Here is an 18464-nt window from a genome sequence, read left to right as displayed (position 1 = left end):
TAAGATTTTGATTTCAAAATATGGCCTGAGGTCCACTAAGTTGCTGAAGCTTTTGAGAAATTGGCCTCAGGTCATTGTGCCTTTTTATGAGGCCTAGTGTCATGTGGGCAAGGTGAAAACCAAATCAGTGGAAGGGTTTTTATTTGGTAGTTTTGTGTTAATGGGGGCCTTGGGGTGAGAGAAAGAGAAAACTTTATTAGGTGCTCCCCAAGGGGCTTTTCAGCATCTATTTACATAACTTCATCAGATTAATAATATCAAACACTAATGACTATTTGCATTTATATAGCTAATTATATCAAAACTAATAACTGTTTGCAAGAATGTGGCTCTTAAGTTTCTCCTTAAATGCCTTTAGGGAGGCACACTGTTTAGTGGGCTGTGGTTAACAGCTCTTGTCAAAGGTGACCTAATTAGGTGTGAAACTCAGATCGCTTGATCTAGAGTTTAACACACTAACCTCAGGAAAAGCTTTGAAATGAGTCAAGACACACATGTGCATTAAAAGAGTCTTTCTAATGCATGATTATTGAGTTAATGATAAATGTGCTTAATACCATTTACACTTTTAGACCATTTTGTTTCCTGTAGGGAATAGAAAAGATATGTGTTCACTGCAAGTGGACTCTAACTGACTCCAAGTAAGAGTAATATTATTCAGAAAATAGTCAATGTCATATTGATTTTGCAATTGTGGAAAACAAACATTTTTGAGGAAATGAGATATGCTAACTGGTTGGGTAAGGGTTGAAAGGTTTTCAGACAGGCTACTAATCAAGAATTTATAACCATTTTGTAGGAGGCTTTTTACAGTGTTCTTAAGAAGCGTTGTTATCGAGGTAATAAAGATTGAAGTTGACAACAATGGTACCCATCATCTGGATCAGGCATCAAGCCATAGTAGTTCATCAAAAAACTTTGGTATACGTCATATGAAGTACTTTTCTTTTATCAATAGTCAATAATACACTAAAATTTTTTTATTAATGTCTGGTATTGAGGAGTGTCCTGAAAACACAGACCCCCACGGACCTGGTCCATAGACCCCTGTACGGACCGGTCTATGGACCCCCCTTTACAGAACCCCATGAAAAGACAATAATAACAATGACAACTTTTAGAGATTTGACTTATCGTTGTTTTTTTATTTGTGGTGGCAAAATTTTGACTGTTAATATTCCAAATATTACTGTGGCAATGAAAGGAGTGATGTTATGCAATGATATGCAATGTGATGATATGCAATGATATGCGCAGGACATCATGGGGGTCGGATGCAGACTCAGCCTCTCTGCGAACATTTGTATATTTCTCTGCATTTATGTGTCTTTTGTAAACTACAAGTCCTTATATCTGCAGAAGAGCACTTTTCTAAACGACAGTGATGTGTATTTTGTCTCAAAAGTGAGCTGCAGAACTGAAATTGCGGGTAATTTACGTCAACAGAGGAATCCGTCTGGAGATAAAGAGCTTAGTAATTCGCTCAAAGCTGTTATGCTTTGTAAGCTCTTTCATCGAGCCTGTTTTGCCCTAGCTCTAATTGCTCTGGCCAGTGATATTGAATCTAACCCTGGCTACCAGACGCTACACGACATAAGGAACATTCGTGGACTGAAAATTGCTCACTTAAACATTCAAAGTCTCGTACGCAAGACTGACTCTTTGCGCCTTGAGGGAATCGACAGTAAAACAGTGGACATTCTAACTCTATCCGAGACATGGTTGTATGGGAATATTTGCGACACAGAAGTTAATCTTCCTGGATTTGTGTGCGTTCATCACGATTGCACTGGCATTAAAGAGGGATATGGTGGTGTAGCTATCTATGTGAGAGAAGGTTTGACTTTTCGCCTGCGGAATGATATTAATACTGGCGGTCAGGAATGTCTATGGATCGAGTTGATTAGAGACAAATGCAAGCCAACACTTGTCTGCTGTGCTTATAGAGCACCGGATTCTGACTTTCAGACTTTTATTTCTTCACTACATGAGAGTATGTCATCTGTGGATCTGGAAAAATCAGATGTGGTAATTCTAGGCGATTTTAACGCAGACATGATGGCGAGTTCTAGATGGGCAAGAAGAGATAAACAAGAACTTCTTAACTTTTCCTTGGCCAACAACTTCACTCAGTTAATAAAAGAACCGACGCGCATAACTGACACCTCATGGACAATGATTGACTTGCTCTTTGCTAATAATGAACACCGCATTGTCAAATCTGGTGTTGTTCCGGTACCGCTCAGCGACCATTTTCTGGTATTTTGCATAATTAAACCTGGTATTACAGCAAAGGCTAAACCGAGAATAGTCGAGTATCGCTCCTATAAAAATTTCAATCCGACTTTATTTAATGATGATCTTAGGGATATTCCCTGGCATATTGTTGAAAACGAGGACAACGTCGACGATGCCTTGTTTGTGTGGAACAAAATGTTTTCGGGGGTTGCTGATCAACACGCACCAGTGAAACGAAGGCTTGTCAAGGGAACGCCTCTTCCATGGATGAACAGTCAAATAAGTGATACTATGAAAGAACGTGACTGGGTGCATAGAAAGGCCTGAAAATCGAACTCGGCGCGTCTTTGGTCAATGTATGCAAAGCTTAGGAACAAGGTTAATGGCTTAGTACGTACTGCCAAGTCTAAATATTACAGTGACATGATCAAGGAAGCAAATGGTAACTCAGAAAAGGTGTGGAAAGCAGTGAACGAAGCATGCAATCGGAACTCATCTTCAGAGAGTATTCAGTATATTATCTCTGATGGCGTTCAGCATATAACATCCCAATCCATTGCTTCTTCAATGAATAGCTTCTCTGCTTCCATTGGTCGAATTCTAGCAAATAGAATACTGACTTCCACCTTGAATTTAAATTCCATTTCAAAACACCCACTTTTCCAGTTCGATTTGACTGAATTGGATCAATCGTTTGTGCTTGAGCAGCTTTTGTCATTGAAGGCAAACAAAGCAATTGGTCTTGACAAAATTAGCGCTAGAGTTCTTAAAATCTCAGCTCACACTATTGCACCATCTGTTAAACTTTTGAATCTTTCAATTCGCACTAGTCAATTTCCCAAATTGTGGAAATGCACGAAAATCACGGCATTGGTTAAGTCAGGTGACAGGACTAACGTTTCCAACTACCGCCCCATCTCAATCCTCCCTACACTAAGTAAGATTTTGGAGAGAGCAGTACACTTGCAGCTGTATCAGTACTTGATTACCAATAATTTATTGTCCAACAAGCAGTTTGGTTTCCGGAAGGGTCTCTCAACTACAACAGCTTTGACCTCATTTGCCGATGAGGTGCTCTTAAACATGGAACAAGGAAAGCTTTGCGGGGCTGTGTTCATTGATCTAACCAAGGCATTTGACACGGTAGACCATCAAATAATGTTATGCAAGCTATCCGAGATCGGCCTTTCTGAAACAGCTCTTTGCTGGTTCCATTCTTACTTAACTGGTAGACAACAGCGCACCTCATGTGGAAATGAGTTATCTGAGGAACTTCCAGTCACGCATGGGGTGCCACAGGGTAGCATTTTAGGGCCTTTGTTATTTGTGATTTACATAAATAACTTGCCAAATGTGCTTAACTCCTGCTACGTGTCACTTTATGCAGACAGTACTGTGATTTATTGCTATGGTACATCCTCAAAGGAGTTGAGTGATAAGTTAAATAACGATCTACTAGGTGTGGCGAAATGGCTTCATGATCACAAACTGACTTTAAATTTGGACAAAACTAAATGCATGCTTATCGGTAGTAATAGGAAACGCGAAAGCAAAGTAGATTTGTCTGTTTCAATTTTAGATCATAGTGTAAGTAATGTTCGCAGCTTTAAATACCTCGGTATACATATATCTTTGGATTTCACATGGACTGATCATATTGAACACCTAACTGGGAAAATCCATCAGAGGCTTGGGCTTCTCAAGCGTATAAAGCATTTATTGCCTTTCAGGGCACATTTACTTTTCTATAAAGGTCTTGTTATGCCCCTTTTTGAATATGCTGATCTAGTATGGGGCGATAAACATAATATTACCCTTATGTCTAGTTTGCAAGTTTTGCAAAATAAGGCCGCTAAAGTTATTTTAAATAGACCATTCTACCCATCCTCCACTGAGGCATTAGTCGTTCTCAAGTGGCTGCCTCTAGAGAAAAGGCGATTTCAAAGAAGATGTGTACACGTATACAAATGCATCAATGGCCTAATTAATCACAATATGGACTTGATTAGACAAGACGTACTTCATAGGCATAATACACGTAACAAAGGCAATTTTAGATTACCGCGTGTCAAAAGAAATTGGGGGAAGCAAAGATCACAATATCATGCCATTTCTGATTTTAACTCCCTCAGTCAGACTATCAAAGACTCAAAGAATGTCAATAGTTTTAGATGTAATGTTTTTAAGTTTTTAATATAGCTACTTACGTTTAATTTTTATTTATACTTATTTTTAATATATTTTTGATTTTTAATTTTTTATGCATTATTTGTATCCTTTTAATCTTTTTGCAATTTTATTGCTTTCTTGTTTCTACTATATATATCTAGTTTCGAGGTCCTTTTTGAAAACCATATCTGTTATGAAAAAGTTTCCTCAATAAAGATGATTATTAAGGAGGAATAAAGCCGACTAAAAAGTAAAAAAAGAAAGGAAAAGACTGACAACTTAGCTAACTTGTATATATATACTTCTGCATTCACTGACACCAATTGCCTCCGCCATTTTGTTCAGCTCAATCCCCCACGTGTTCATTGACTCAACCCAGGCTTCACAAAGTAGTGCTCCTTCGACAAAGAAAGATGTCCATCTTCATTAGACTGATTAGAGATCGCAATATTTGACAGTTATGTGTTTAGTTGCCAAATCTTTCAGCAGGGCAACTTTTATTTAATGATTGGTAGACAAGGGAAATACCACGCAGCTTTCAAAAAGATAGGTCACCTTCAGACTCACTCCTGTTCAAAATTTCACCACCGCGAACAAAAAAACAACAGTAAGTAAGTCAAATCTCTATAAGTTGTCATTGTTATTATTGTCTTTTCATGGTGGGTCCGTAAAGAGGGGTCCGTGGACCAGTCCGTACAGGGGTCCATGGACCAGGTCCATAGGGGGATCCATGGACTGGGGGTCAGTGCTTTCGGGGCACCCGGTATTGAGATTAAAATTGGTGAACACTCTCAGCTTAATTCCCAGTTTAACATCATTCCTTGAGCTCCTGTTTGGGGTTGCTAAAAGAATCTTGTGTATCCTTCTCAGTCTCGCATATCATCCCTGGTCTTCATCCTTCTCTTTTCCCCATTTGTCCTTTCTTAATTCCTTAATTTAATTCCTTTTGCCTCTCTTCTTTTCAAAAGACAAGATTACTTCTGAATCAGCTTTTGTCTCCTCTTACAGTTCTCTTAGTACAGGACTGGTGTGCTAATTTCAAACAGCATTGAAACTTATTGGTGTAATTTATTTGTGTGGTAACTGTGCAGTATAACAAACACACATTAAGTACTCTTCATGGTCATGAAGAAAATAAAATATTGTAACAGATACTTGATAAAGGATAACATTTGATTTTTGAACCCCTACAGTTGGAAAACACAAGACAACAATTAAAAGAGTTTTAAGAAAGTGTTGTCAGGTATGTTATTTTCTTGAAACCTCTTAATTTTAACCGCCTCCCGGTTAGCTCAATGGATAGAGCGCTGGACTGTTGTGCGGGAGGTCGAGGGTTCGAGCCCCGGCCGGACCAACACTCAGGGTCTTAAAATAATTGAGAAGAATTTGCTACCTTTCTATAACATCAAGAAATGGTTAGATATTCTAGTCTTCTCGGATAGGGACGAATAAATGGAGGTCCCGTCTCCTGCAGGGTTGGGGTAGGAGACGTTAATTTCCCACACACGAGATTACTGTGTGATGGATGTCCTCCCCTGGGGTGGGATGGGTGGGATATAGGGCGCACTTAATTTGGAGCCTCGCTCTGTTGTGCGACCCTCACCACACTCTGGTGAAAGTGATTAAATAAAATAATTTCAGCAAAAGTTTTGATTATTACTGACATAAAATTTTGTCTGTTAGAAATGATAAAAAACGTTTATAATTTTTCTATTATCATTAAAGTTATCTAAGTTTAAAGAGTAGACATTGATACTTTATTTTATTGCCAACAGATGATAGGAATATGCTGTATTTGTTCATTATCTTTACAACTATTTCTTCAGCTTGCAACAGAGACAAGAAACTGTTACCTCTGTCTGATACTTTGAATTTCTCAAACAATTCATAGGCCTTGTTAAGTTTCAAATTAATTGACTGTGTAGTTGTCTAATTAAAGTAATTAGTTTGAGTCAAGTAGTATAGATTTGACCATGAAATTTCAGTATCAATCTGTCCCTATCACAGGTCCAAATTAACTGTGTCTTGATTTTTTAAAAAGTATGTAGGTATTCAGGTTTCCAGCGTAGAGGTCCACCTTGGTAACAAACAATCACCTGGTACATTTTTCCAGTGTATTCTACCTAATGGCTTGCAGTTTTGTGCAAAATCTGGTAATGATTGGTAAGGGTTAGTTAATTTATGAGTACAAATACCTGTTCATTGGACAGTAGATCTGCGAATGAATGATGATTTTACATACTCTAGGGTTCAATTGATTCATTGCCTTTTGAAATATGTTATCTTTCAGTTTATGTTCAACCTTGGAGATAAGTAAGATTGGGACACGTTTATTCCAAACATGTACTGAAAATGTACAGGTAAAATTCTGTCTGTTAAAAGTTCTTTAGGAAACAGTTTTTTACATGCAAGCAGCATATCCATATGATAATAATAACAAACATATAATTATATATATATATAATCCAAGACTTGGTTATTCGGTGATTTATTCGCTACTCTGAGTTTCATGCTTCATGCAAAGCAATCATCTGGCAGTTGTCAGAAATAACGGTTACAATCAGAGATGTTTGAAAATACGCAATAGTTGCCAAGATCGTTGTGTGAGGCGGGCGCGTGATCGTCGTTATATATATATAACTGCAGACAGTACCGTTTTGGCCTTCTGGGCCTCATCAGTGCAGTGCTGATGCTAGGATGGGGGAGAACCGATAAGGTTACCCCAAATGATCCCACATTTGTGGTATCGTCTAAGCCATGCCAGAGTGCTCAAACTAGGAAAGCCTAGTGAGCTATGCGCAATGCTAGCAGCTGTGACTCACCCCACAGTGCTCAATTTGGACATGAAAGCAGAGCTTTGTATGCCAAAGAGCTATAGCTAACTGCAGACAGTACTGTTTCAGCCTTCTGGGCCTCATCAGTGCAGTGCTGGTGCTAGGATGGGGGAGAACCGATAAGAGTACCCCGAACGATCCCACATTTGCTCTTAGCACACTGTGCAGTGGTATGATTCATTAGCTTGTGTTTGAATGTTATGAACCATTAACTTTAATATTGAAACATTAAATCAATTTAATTCTTACAGAACACAGGCACTGTTGCAGAGTCATCCCATCCTTATGTAGAAATCTCAAGTTCAATTCTTGCTGAAATTTCCATTGTGCCATTAGAAAGAATTCAATTAATAGTAAGTTGCTTCTCCTGACCTTCCTTGATAGAAATCACATGCACTATTCTGTAAATTATTCAAAAGGATAACAATGAGATCCTAAGATAGAAGGACTTAAACTTTTGTTCTCATTTGTGCATCTTGAAAAAGTAAACCTTTTGCAAGTCATAAAAGCTGCTTGAAGGCTCCTCCAATCTAAAAGCATTTCTTTAAACATTAAATATCACTTAATTTACAGTTACACAATTGTTAAAGTTAACAGATCAATTCAGTACACACTGCCTTACTGAGCAAGTTGATTAATTTACCCTTCATTACAGACAGCATCTGTGAATGTGAAAAATACAGATATTGTAGTTTCAGAAGGTAAGTACATGATAGTGTACCTTTTTCTATCAGTTGCATGGGAGGTTACCTGCAATGATTTTACATTATTTTGTTTTTATGAATGACATACAACTTACCCTTAAATGGATTGAACAAACCTCTATCAATTACCAACTTAGCTGCCAAAGTATGTTAATTCTTCTTCAAACCATTTACTGTATGTTACCTCTCTTGGCTTGATTTTTTACCAGTAACCTGGGTGGACAGTATGGCAGGACAGAGTCCAGCCCAAAGGAACTCAATACACAGATCACAAACTGCTGCTACTCTGACTATAACAGAAACTCATTAACTAAAGATGGTGGCATACAAAGTAAACTTTTTGCCTCATTCAGAAAAATTACTTGAAATGAGGAGGGTCTTCAGAAGCTTTAAACATGTAGTACTCTTTAATAAATACTTTTCAAATGGTAGCATTGTATGTAGAAGATAGGGAAGGCTTCTCCGCTAGCCATTAATTGTTTATGACTAATTATTCTTCATAGGATTGCTTGAAGTTAGAAAATCTCAAGGTGGTAACACTATGGAAAATATTCAAACTCATTACCCACCACCTTCACCAAGACCTTTGACACTAATAGACATCCAAGAGAATGTTTCAAGGTTGCCAAAGGTAAAGAGCCTGGTCATTGCTGGCTGTTTTTTTTAATCAATCATTGATTTTATTGATAAGGACTGTATGTTCTTTCTTTGCTTAATTGATGTATCTGAGCATTTTGGTATTTCAGTTTTCACTATTGATACATTTGATATTTTAAACATTAACATTAAGATGTTCTCCTCTTTATGTCAGGATGTCAATGTTGCCATGGAGAGCATCACTGTTACATTTCTAAATAAAGATAAAAGGTATCTGCTCTTTTTTGTTTTGTTTTGTTTTGTCTTGGTTTTTTAAATTTTGATTTTATGTTTTATAAGGTCTACAATCTAAGATTTTTTTTTTAAAGAAAATTTGTGTTGGAGGTGAACCAATTAGACAGTCATCTACAATCACAGGAACAGTTGGATATGAGCTCATCAGATACCATTCAGTGTGGTTTGAGTTTACAGATATCAGGTACTGCTACTAATCATTCAGCAGTTAGTTTGGAGTAACCTAAAACATGTTTGTCTGTAATTGCATTTTTCATTTGATAACCCCAGGAGCAACTGCTAGAAGTACACAATCTCACAAGATTTGTGAATGGACCAGGCTCAGAATTACCTCAAAGGTACTTACAGGAAATATAGATGTGCACTTAGAAAACTTCCTCCTGAAATTATGATGTTACTCCACTGCTTCCTATCATATGGCAGACCTCTTAAGTAAAATGAGTGCTGTTTCTCGGAGTTCAAAAGGTCTCTGTGACTTGTGATTGGACGATTTCCATTTATTTTCTTGTTTCTGTATTCGGTGTTCATGGGGATAACAATTGTTAGCAGCATTACAAAAAAGCACAGGTTTGCCTCTAAACTTATGTTTGTATAATATTGAATGGTGCAGTAAATTGGGAAAAAAACAGGGCACTCTCTCCATGAATGACCTTGGCAATGTGTAAGAAGCTTGTCAAAGAGAAACCTCACCGGCCTTACCAATTTATTCTCTATTAGTATACTGTGAAGTTTGAGGTTATAAAAGGTTTAAGGTTCAAAACATCTTTTTATGGGGGGGGGGGGGAGAATCAGGTTTTCCTGTCTCTCCCACCTCCTACTAATTTGTATTTTCTTTTTGTTTGTTATTTACAGCTTACTTGCCTTTATGGTACCATGGCACTAACTTCTATGTTGCATGTAGAATCTGTTCACTACACACATGTCCAGGAGGAATTTGTTTATTGGTTAGAATACTTCAAGTCCAGAAGAAAAGATATAATAAGTGCTTCAGAACTTACAAAAATTGATCAACAGTAAGTTGTTAATTCTGAACTGTTAGTACCTGACTCTCCTTTTTTTCTGATCTAATTGTAGTTGTTAATTTGGTATACATGCTTTCTTGTTCCTTAAAGGTCAAAGATAAGTGTTTTATCCAGACTTCCTGCAGAGCTGGAGATGACAAACTCCATAGAGATGACAGATTGCTCCACAAGTATATTCATTTCCCTTCCTCATCAAAATGCTCAGCCCTTGTGTCAAGCTGTGCTTACATCACTTACTGGAGATGTCAAAATGTCAGCACAAGGTAAATTTGAGGGTTCTTACTTGTAAGGTTTGTGGGAAAGAACATCATGCAAATGAGCTGTATGCAGAACATTTGTTACCACTGAGTGGTAGCACAGGTTCACATGCGACTGGCAAAGGGTCTCTATGTGACATGTGATTAAGACCAAATTGATAGTGATGCATTAATTTTAACAAAAGAAGAGCGATTCTTGAATTTATGAACTAGTGTAAGGTGTGACTTGCCTTCTGAAAGAGATGTGACCTGTAAATTTTTGCTTTCATTATGTGAAAACCCATAGATTTCCCTGAAACCTTGTATAAAGAAGAGAGGTTTGAAGTTTTTCCTTTTATATAGATGATGTATGATTGTTTCTGAAATTTGTACACTACCCTCACATGAGATTGGGTTTTGATCATTTGAGTTTTCATTGTAAATAACTCTCCAATGTTTTTGTTTGTTATCTGAACAGATTTGCATCGTGTTACCACTGGAAGGGAACTGAGGTAAATAATAATAATTTATAGTGTGTCTTAATAGGACAGTTTTATTGGGACTATGTTTCACCTCTCGTCATGAATGATGGAAGTTGGTTTTAACTCATTTCTTGACCCAGTTGTAGAAAAATTTTAGGAATAATTAATAGTTATTCACAGAAGTGGAGATTAATGTTAGTGGATATTTACTAAGAAACAAAGCAGCAAGGCAAATATCCAACCAACAGTGAAGAATATGATTGTTTTAGTATCTGTCACACAGAAACTAAAAAATTATTTTGTGTTTGTCAGTAGTAAGAAAGAAGCAAAGGAAACTGAATAAGTTGTGGATATATTCCATTTGAATGGGTTTTTAAGATAATTAAATTCCTTTTACAAAAATGTACACTTTTACATGTAAACATAGGCAGCCAATGGGTAACTCTTGGATAGTGTTAAAACTGCTGGGAATTCCCTTGAATTGCTGGGGTGTTGTTGGTGAATAGTCAGAATTTTCATTTTGGCTATTGGTCAATGCAAAATGCAGACTGCAAACTGGGTACAAAATGCAGAATGCAAACTGGGTACAAAATGCAGACTGCAAACTGGGTACAAAATGCAGACTGCAAACTGGATATAAAAAGGCAGACTGCAAACTGGGTACAAAATGCAGACTGCAAACTGGTTACAAAATGCAGACTGCAAACTGGGTACAAAATGCAGACTGCAAACTGGGTACAAAATGCAGACTAAGAATTTAAACTGTTTTTCTGTCTAATGGGTGATAACATGTCATCTTACAACTTACCAAGTGTCAGATAATTGCTTTTCCATGATCATCTTTTCATGATCATCTTTCATGATCACTGGCACTAGCGTGGAATATTCCTTGCTCTGTTTCCTCGTATATTTTGTCTTCAACAAAGCATCCAGGCCACAATCGTTCTTAACTACAATTTCAAGCCTGCATGGTCTTCTGACTGCGAGCTGTCACAAGTTATATTGTTTTAAGCTTAAATGAGGAACTGGTAAATTTTGATAGGGAAAACCAAATCCAGCATTTACACTCATAGTCATACCTTCAGTCTTCCAAAGAGCTTTGACTTGGTTACATACATGCTGACTGTGATGAGTATTAATCAAAGAAAATTCAAATTATGTTTCAACATTGCAGCATCATTTTGGAAAGTCGATAAAGGCATTCCAGTAATATTTCAATATTAATTGGTCTGCCGTTGACATATCATTTTGTTTACATCTTAGCGAGTGACAAATTTGCATTTTCTGACCCCTATCAGTAGTTGTTCTGCACTTTGCGTATCCACTATTAAAAATGGTTAGAAATAACTCTTGATGTGTGATTTTGTCTCTTCAGCTGCTTGAAGGTGAAGAGAACTCGCTAATCAATCAGTCTGCGCAACAGGCACCACTGTATTCACCTGTATGAAAAATACTAACATTATTTAATATGGGGTATTCCTTTCTACCAGCATCAACCTACAACTGGAAAACTCCTATCTGTACATGGATACAAGTCAGACAGCTTTTGTAGGAGTTTCTAATGATAGAGTTTTATCAAACACTTTACAAGACTATCATTCCCTTCTTCCAAGTTCCTCAAAACATGTCTGGGGCAGAGTGTTGGCCCTTGGAAGCTGTAGGGTTAAGGTAATCTTGACTGCCCTTACATTCATATTATTTCACAATCCACCAATAACTGCTTCTCATTTATGATTCTGTGTAAAGGGAGGAACTACATAAGTGAACTGTTTTGCCCAAGAACACAACAATTGAATCTAGTCTGAATTAATACCTGAACCTACCTGTTGAGTTATTGTATTTTTCCCTTTTTAAGAGCATATCCATTTTGATCATGGATGTAAGTTTCCATTTGTTTCCATTTTAGGTGACAACTGAACTCATGGAAGGTATTGAGATACCAGCCAGTGTTAGAGCGACTGGTGAAGCAAGCTCATTGGTCCTCGAGTGGTCACATGATGTGTGCAGAGTGTTGCTTGAGTGGTTAAAACTGAGTCCTTTTAGATCTCAAAATACTACAGAGGATAAGATTTCCACAAGTAGACACATAGGTATGTATTACTGAAAAAAAGAACTGACTATTATGCCAGTCTTATGGCATGTGTTGAGGTACTTAATATTTTAATTGATTTCTGTTGGAAGTTGGAAAAAAGCAAGTTAGTTTTCAAACTGCTCAACTGCCTATCATGAGTGCAAGTACTGGTACTAGGCTTTGGGCAATGTTTTGAATGCTTATTTTTTTTTTATCAAAAAAAGCATAAGATATCAATCATGGAGCTACTTGTTTTAAGACAGTAAAGTTGCATTAATTTGTTAATTCAATTTTTTTGCCTTCAACTTGTGTAATGTGTAATGCATTGCTGTAACTCTTATGTCCAACCTCATGTACATTTTATATAGTGTATTACACTTTTTTTTCTTACAGTGCTTGATTTGGATTTCAGAGTTTCTGCAATTAACTTGTTTTATCTGGGAGGATTAGAAGGTTAGAATGTCATTTTATCACCTAACCTGGGATCACTTTTACCAGCATTTAACATGGCACTAGCTCTCTAGCTAAAAGTAGGTTTTCCAGATTGGTGAGAATTATTTTTTATTCATTAATTAATTACCTGGCATTGGGAACCTGTGTTTTAAAGAATGTGTTTGTTCATGGCAGTTACAATGGTAAATGAACACTGAATAAATTCACCTCATGAAACAAATTCACTATTAATTGCACATCATGAGGTTTCTCAGCTGTTGTTTGTTTAGTCTTTTTTTTTTTTGGCAATGATACAAAATGATTACTTTATGGTTTTTATGTAGCGTGATGTTGAGGGGCTAATGGTGGGTTTAAGTCTGCTGCTGTCAGTGCATTTTGATTCTCATCATTGTTCCAATAAGTTTGCATGGTTGCCTCACAGGTCTGACTTGTCTTTGACCTGCTGACTGGTTTTAGTTAGCATGTATCTTATTCACTTCCTTACTCATGCTCTTATGTCCAGCTCTTTGTGAGGATTTTTTATGTCACATTTCTGTACCCTGATCATCACCTTATTTTCACTTTGTATTGCACAGGAGGAGTGGATTCCTTCATGATGAGAGTTGATGCAGTAGTTATGAATGCAACAACTATTCCTGAATGGACTGTTAACCATGAAATCTTTGGAATGAAACTGTGTCGTCTGATTGGAGTAGAAAAGGTACAGGGTGTTGCTCTGAGATGAGCATAGCCTTCCCTTTTTCCCACTCTTCTTTTTTGCTTCATTATTTCAGTCCTTTATGATAGACTGCTTCTGGGTAAAGTTGGACAATGAAGCTCCTTATATTTTTTTTTATTTTAAGACAAATTGTCATAACAAACTCTCTTAAAGTGCCCTCTTCATTCTCAAAGTATTGGGTTTTTTTTTTTCCACACAGGTGCCGTACAAATGTGTCATCTCTGCAGAGTTAGAATGTGATCTTCTCAGCATCCCTGTTGCTACTGTGTCATATTCAGGAGAAAAGGTGGGATTGTTATCACATCTTGAACAATTACTTGTTGAATAATGCCAGGTGATTATGACAAGTTGTGATGTAATGCTTGGCCACTCAGAGTTCACCCACCATTACTTTATTCATCTGAGCAGTTACTTCTTATCTTTGAATTCCACAAAGCAGACTAGCCCCCTTCCTAAAACTGCATGCATAGTGGCCTTCTTGGCCTTGAGAAAATTCTTTTGTTTTAAACATTTCTAGAGGCCGAAAAGGCTAATTTACTTGAAAGTAAAAGAATGGTTATTAGGCTGGCTATTTTTAAATGAGGTCTGTACTCATATTAGTAAACAAATTATTTTTGACTATGTTTCATCTTGCAGACTTTTCTAATAGCCATGAAAGAAATGATGATAAGCTGGGACCCTACTTTACACATGGCCATTTATGAAAGGATGAAAGAACTAACTCATGATGGTGCTGAACTAAGAGGTAGGTACACTGTAAATGTTCTTATGCAAAAAAGTAGAAAACGTGACATAGGAACAAGTTGCAGTTGTAGCTATTATATCTGTGTGCAGTGGAAACTTTTGTGTCCCAACATACAGATTCAAACCAGTTTGAATATGTGTATATGCATGATCTGAGTATGAAAATGTTAAACGAGGAATTGATGTTGAAGAAATATGCAGAGAGGAGCTTGTAGCCAAGAAATTCAAAACAACTTGTGGTTAAAGCAAGAGCTCTTGCTCTGTACATCTTCTTTGTTAATTACTTTTTTTCTTTAGAGATTTGTTATGCGTTTCCATCAAGGATACATTATTCAGTTAACATGTTTTTTTCTTTTCCTACATGTATGACCTGTTCATTATTTATGGGGTGGGAGGATTAAGATGTGCAGCATTTGACCTCTCCTTTGACGTTTTGTTCTATCTTGCTACTTCTTGAATCTCACTGACCATTGATGTTTTGCTATGTTTTTCTTACAGCTTTACTACAAACATCTGTGACAGATACAGAGAATTATTCTTTACCACAAGAAGAAAGTACACCTCTTCATCTTGTCTGCAACATAACATGGGTTAAACTTCAAATGCAAACTTCACCAATGACCAGGTGTGTTTCTGTCTTGCCTAATTAGTTAAAACATAATAATTTTCCAGCTAGTAGATTATGTGCTGTCTGTTTTTTCTATAACAAGAAATTGTTAGAAATGTATTAGTTTCTGTTTTTCTTGATTTTGCTACAGCTTTGGTGTAGAATGCAGGATTTGTTCATTATCATTGGAAAATGGTGCACTGGATATGAAATCTGAATATTCTGGTTTACTCTTTGATAATCACAGCATATTTAAATTTGAGGTGAGGTTTGATGCAATTTGAAATTTAAGGTGATCGTGTTCTCTGTTATTTGTTTTGCTTGTGGTGAAACTTTTCTTTCTTCTTCAGGCTTCTGTAATTGTATTTCCTACAACAAGTAATAAAAGTATGCTTGATAGGTAGTGCACTTGATTGGGAACTGACAGGTTTCATTCAAGCACTGATCAGGGCTTTCAACACAAGCTGGCTACTGCCAGTCTATTGTTGCCCATAAGACCCTCTAACCACAGTCTGTTTTCCAAGCCTCCAAAAGCCCCTTGGAGAAAGAGGCCTCAATGCCCATTTTCTGGACACAGCCACTTATTACACCATCAGCAGCCCCTTATGAAAACAGCTGACTGTCTGTTGGAGATGTTGTCCTTGGTAACACCTTCTGCTCACACAGAGTCTTGTCTGCCAAGGTGTGAATGGACACCACCAAATATTCACTTCAAAGAACAGTTACTAGGACAATAACTTTGCTACTAGCATAATGTAAAGCTTCTTTTTTTTTTTTACTTAGACAATTTCTATTAAGAGACTTAAATGTGTTGAGGAAGTTCTGAAAGTGAGACAACAATTCAGGGAGCTGAAAACACAAAGCAACACAACGTGGTTTGTATAAAAGATTTAAAGTGATAATCTGTATAGTTGTACTTGTATTATTAACTAAATTACCGAAATTGTATTCAATGCTTATAAAAAAAACTAAGGTAAACTACTACTGAGTATCTTTGGTCACTTGTTGTATCCTTGCTGCACTGGGAGAGGTAAATTTTATCACCAAATTAGTTTTTATTAATGCATCAAATCTTCATTTTTGCCATAGGGTTATTCAGGCAGAAGTGATGCAAGTGTGCTTTCCTTTCATGTTTAATTTTGCTGCTTCAAGAGATCAGGTTTGCCCTTTTCTTCATTCCCTATGTTGTGTATGACTTTAAAAAAATTTTTCAAGTGGAACGTAGATGTAAACATTGTGTTGTGGCCAGAAATAGGTGGTTTGTCATAAAAATTTCCTTTCATGGTTGAGTTCAGGTATGTTTTTATTTTTTTAAGATATACCGGTATTTGGACTTAACTATGATGGGGCTTTTATCATTAAAACTATCCACCCAAAGAGAATAAAATTTGAGACAAGCTTATTTTATTTGGTGTTTATCTTTAAACAAGTATACTTTCATACATTAAAGACTTAGCATTACGGAAACAGAAGGTGTTGTTATTGAGAAGCCCCAAGCAGAGGATGTCATCTGGAGGTTCTAGATTCAAATTCTCCACAAGGCTAAGCCTGTGGAAAAAGGTGTCAATATTTTGTGTTTGTGTCGTTAAGGAGAGAGAGGCAGAGGCATGCAGTGAGTGCCAGGAAATTTTGAGGACTGAGATGCATTTGCCTCACACTTGCCAGAGCTTGCTTGTAATATGAAAAAAAAAGAAAAAAAAAAAAAAAAAAAGTAGGAGGCTGAAGTGAAGGTTGTGCTCAGCCACTCAACTGGATTTGTTTCTCAGTAGTCTCAAGTTGATCTCCTCAGCTGTATTTTGTAAATGGACAAATGCTTTGCCTCCAACCAGAGTGAATATTTGGATTTGAGCTGTTTTAATTTTGTTGTACCCAGTGTCTCCACTTAGGAAAGAGCCATACTCTTAGATAACATTATTAGTAAATTCAAAGAGAGTATTGGGGATTTTTTCTCACGCTTACCACTGCCTTTTTTCAGCTTGTCAATGTGTTTAAAATGCTTAATTCCCTTCACCGAAAACCCAAGGATGAGTCCTACAGAGAACAACTTCCTCCAGATTTATGGCTTAATTTTGAGGTAAATGCAGAGGTGTATGGATGTATGAAATATTTGGTTGAAACTTTTATTTATTGTATGATTTCAGTTACCTTTACATTTTCGTTTGTTCCTATCCTTTTTTCCTTAACCCCAAATGATATTTCCAATTTCCAGAGAATAACCTTTGAGATTGAAGATGATCCATTCGAAGTTAAGTTGAGGGACAACTATGCTGTATGTAAAATTTCAAACGATTTACCTTAATATACGTATATATTAATAAGAATTTTATATGTGCATTATAGGAGGTGTTATTGCTTATGGTTTTTGCCTTGAAATGTAGATCAGAAAGTCTATCATGTTGTCCTAACTGGGTCATTGTGTTATGTTTGTGGCACAAAACACTTCTCAATGTGTTTTTATCCACCCAAAAATATGAATGGGTACTTATGACCAGTAGGAGTTACCTGACGCCTGACGTAACACAGGGGGTTCATCTTGCTATGCTCTTGCGTTCTTTGAAAGGAGGGAGTAACACACTTACCATAAACATGTGGCTAAAGAAGGGGTATGTTCTGGGCTGGATGACCCTCTAGCTTGTTTGCGGATTTTATTTTTTTTTGTTTTGGTGCCAGTGTTTTTCTCTTTCTTATTTCTCAGTTACTGCTTGATGAGATGGAACAGTGGAACCAGAGACAGCAGCTACTGGCGGCTAAATTAGATGAGATTCGAAAGAAGCCTGGAAACTTATTAACAGGTCAGATTACCCGAAGAGGCGATTATGAGGGTCCAGTGGCACAGGGGGCCATTGCTTTGTAAAGTAACAGATAGAATGATGATCTGTATCATAAATTACAGTGAAAACAATGTGGCACAATCTTGAAAGTCAGTATTACCGGGAACCAATTCAGAACCTTATATAAATATGTGTGGCTGACCGTAAGAGTAAGGAAACGGTTGAGAATGGTTTTTGTTTTCTATATGATGAGAATGCAAGGAAACTTTCCCAGATCAATGACGGAGCGCAATTAAGTCTGCAGACCCACACAACTTTCGAAGCTTACTTGAAACCTGCTCTATTCTTTTTGTGACTTCCTATGAATGTCCTGGCCTCAAGAGGATTGAGGGATCCTGTATTTGAGTTCTAAAACAACTGAAAAACACAACAGCATTAAAAAACTACAAGCTTAGCTGTGCCAACAATAATAATAATTTCATTAATTTCTATTGCACAATTATCAATATAAATTTTCAACTACA

At 36.9% G+C, this 18464-nt stretch overlaps 1 protein-coding gene across 1 annotated transcript in view; it reads left to right on the top strand.

The window, feature by feature from the left end:
- Positions 1-18464, top strand: part of LOC111336940 (bridge-like lipid transfer protein family member 2) — a 43208-nt gene that overhangs the window by 768 nt on the left and 23976 nt on the right. The window contains exons 3-29 of the mRNA XM_022943123.2: positions 592-641; positions 800-921; positions 5601-5650; positions 6449-6570; positions 6698-6767; positions 7493-7594; positions 7897-7942; positions 8449-8576; positions 8757-8812; positions 8911-9020; positions 9107-9174; positions 9689-9849; positions 9949-10121; positions 10573-10606; positions 12067-12244; positions 12483-12666; positions 13041-13100; positions 13676-13800; positions 14018-14104; positions 14455-14563; positions 15061-15187; positions 15321-15432; positions 15953-16044; positions 16259-16328; positions 17145-17243; positions 17379-17438; positions 17865-17961. Coding sequence (XP_022798858.1) covers positions 592-641; positions 800-921; positions 5601-5650; positions 6449-6570; positions 6698-6767; positions 7493-7594; positions 7897-7942; positions 8449-8576; positions 8757-8812; positions 8911-9020; positions 9107-9174; positions 9689-9849; positions 9949-10121; positions 10573-10606; positions 12067-12244; positions 12483-12666; positions 13041-13100; positions 13676-13800; positions 14018-14104; positions 14455-14563; positions 15061-15187; positions 15321-15432; positions 15953-16044; positions 16259-16328; positions 17145-17243; positions 17379-17438; positions 17865-17961 — 2692 coding nt within the window. The remainder of the gene's footprint in view (positions 1-591; positions 642-799; positions 922-5600; positions 5651-6448; positions 6571-6697; positions 6768-7492; positions 7595-7896; positions 7943-8448; positions 8577-8756; positions 8813-8910; positions 9021-9106; positions 9175-9688; positions 9850-9948; positions 10122-10572; positions 10607-12066; positions 12245-12482; positions 12667-13040; positions 13101-13675; positions 13801-14017; positions 14105-14454; positions 14564-15060; positions 15188-15320; positions 15433-15952; positions 16045-16258; positions 16329-17144; positions 17244-17378; positions 17439-17864; positions 17962-18464) is intronic.

The sequence above is a fragment of the Stylophora pistillata genome, chromosome 13 (assembly GCF_964205215.1).
Source record: "Stylophora pistillata chromosome 13, jaStyPist1.2, whole genome shotgun sequence".
Lineage (NCBI taxonomy): Eukaryota > Metazoa > Cnidaria > Anthozoa > Scleractinia > Pocilloporidae > Stylophora > Stylophora pistillata.
The sequence above is the reverse complement of the archived record's forward strand: the minus strand, read 5'-3'. Positions and strand labels throughout refer to the sequence as shown.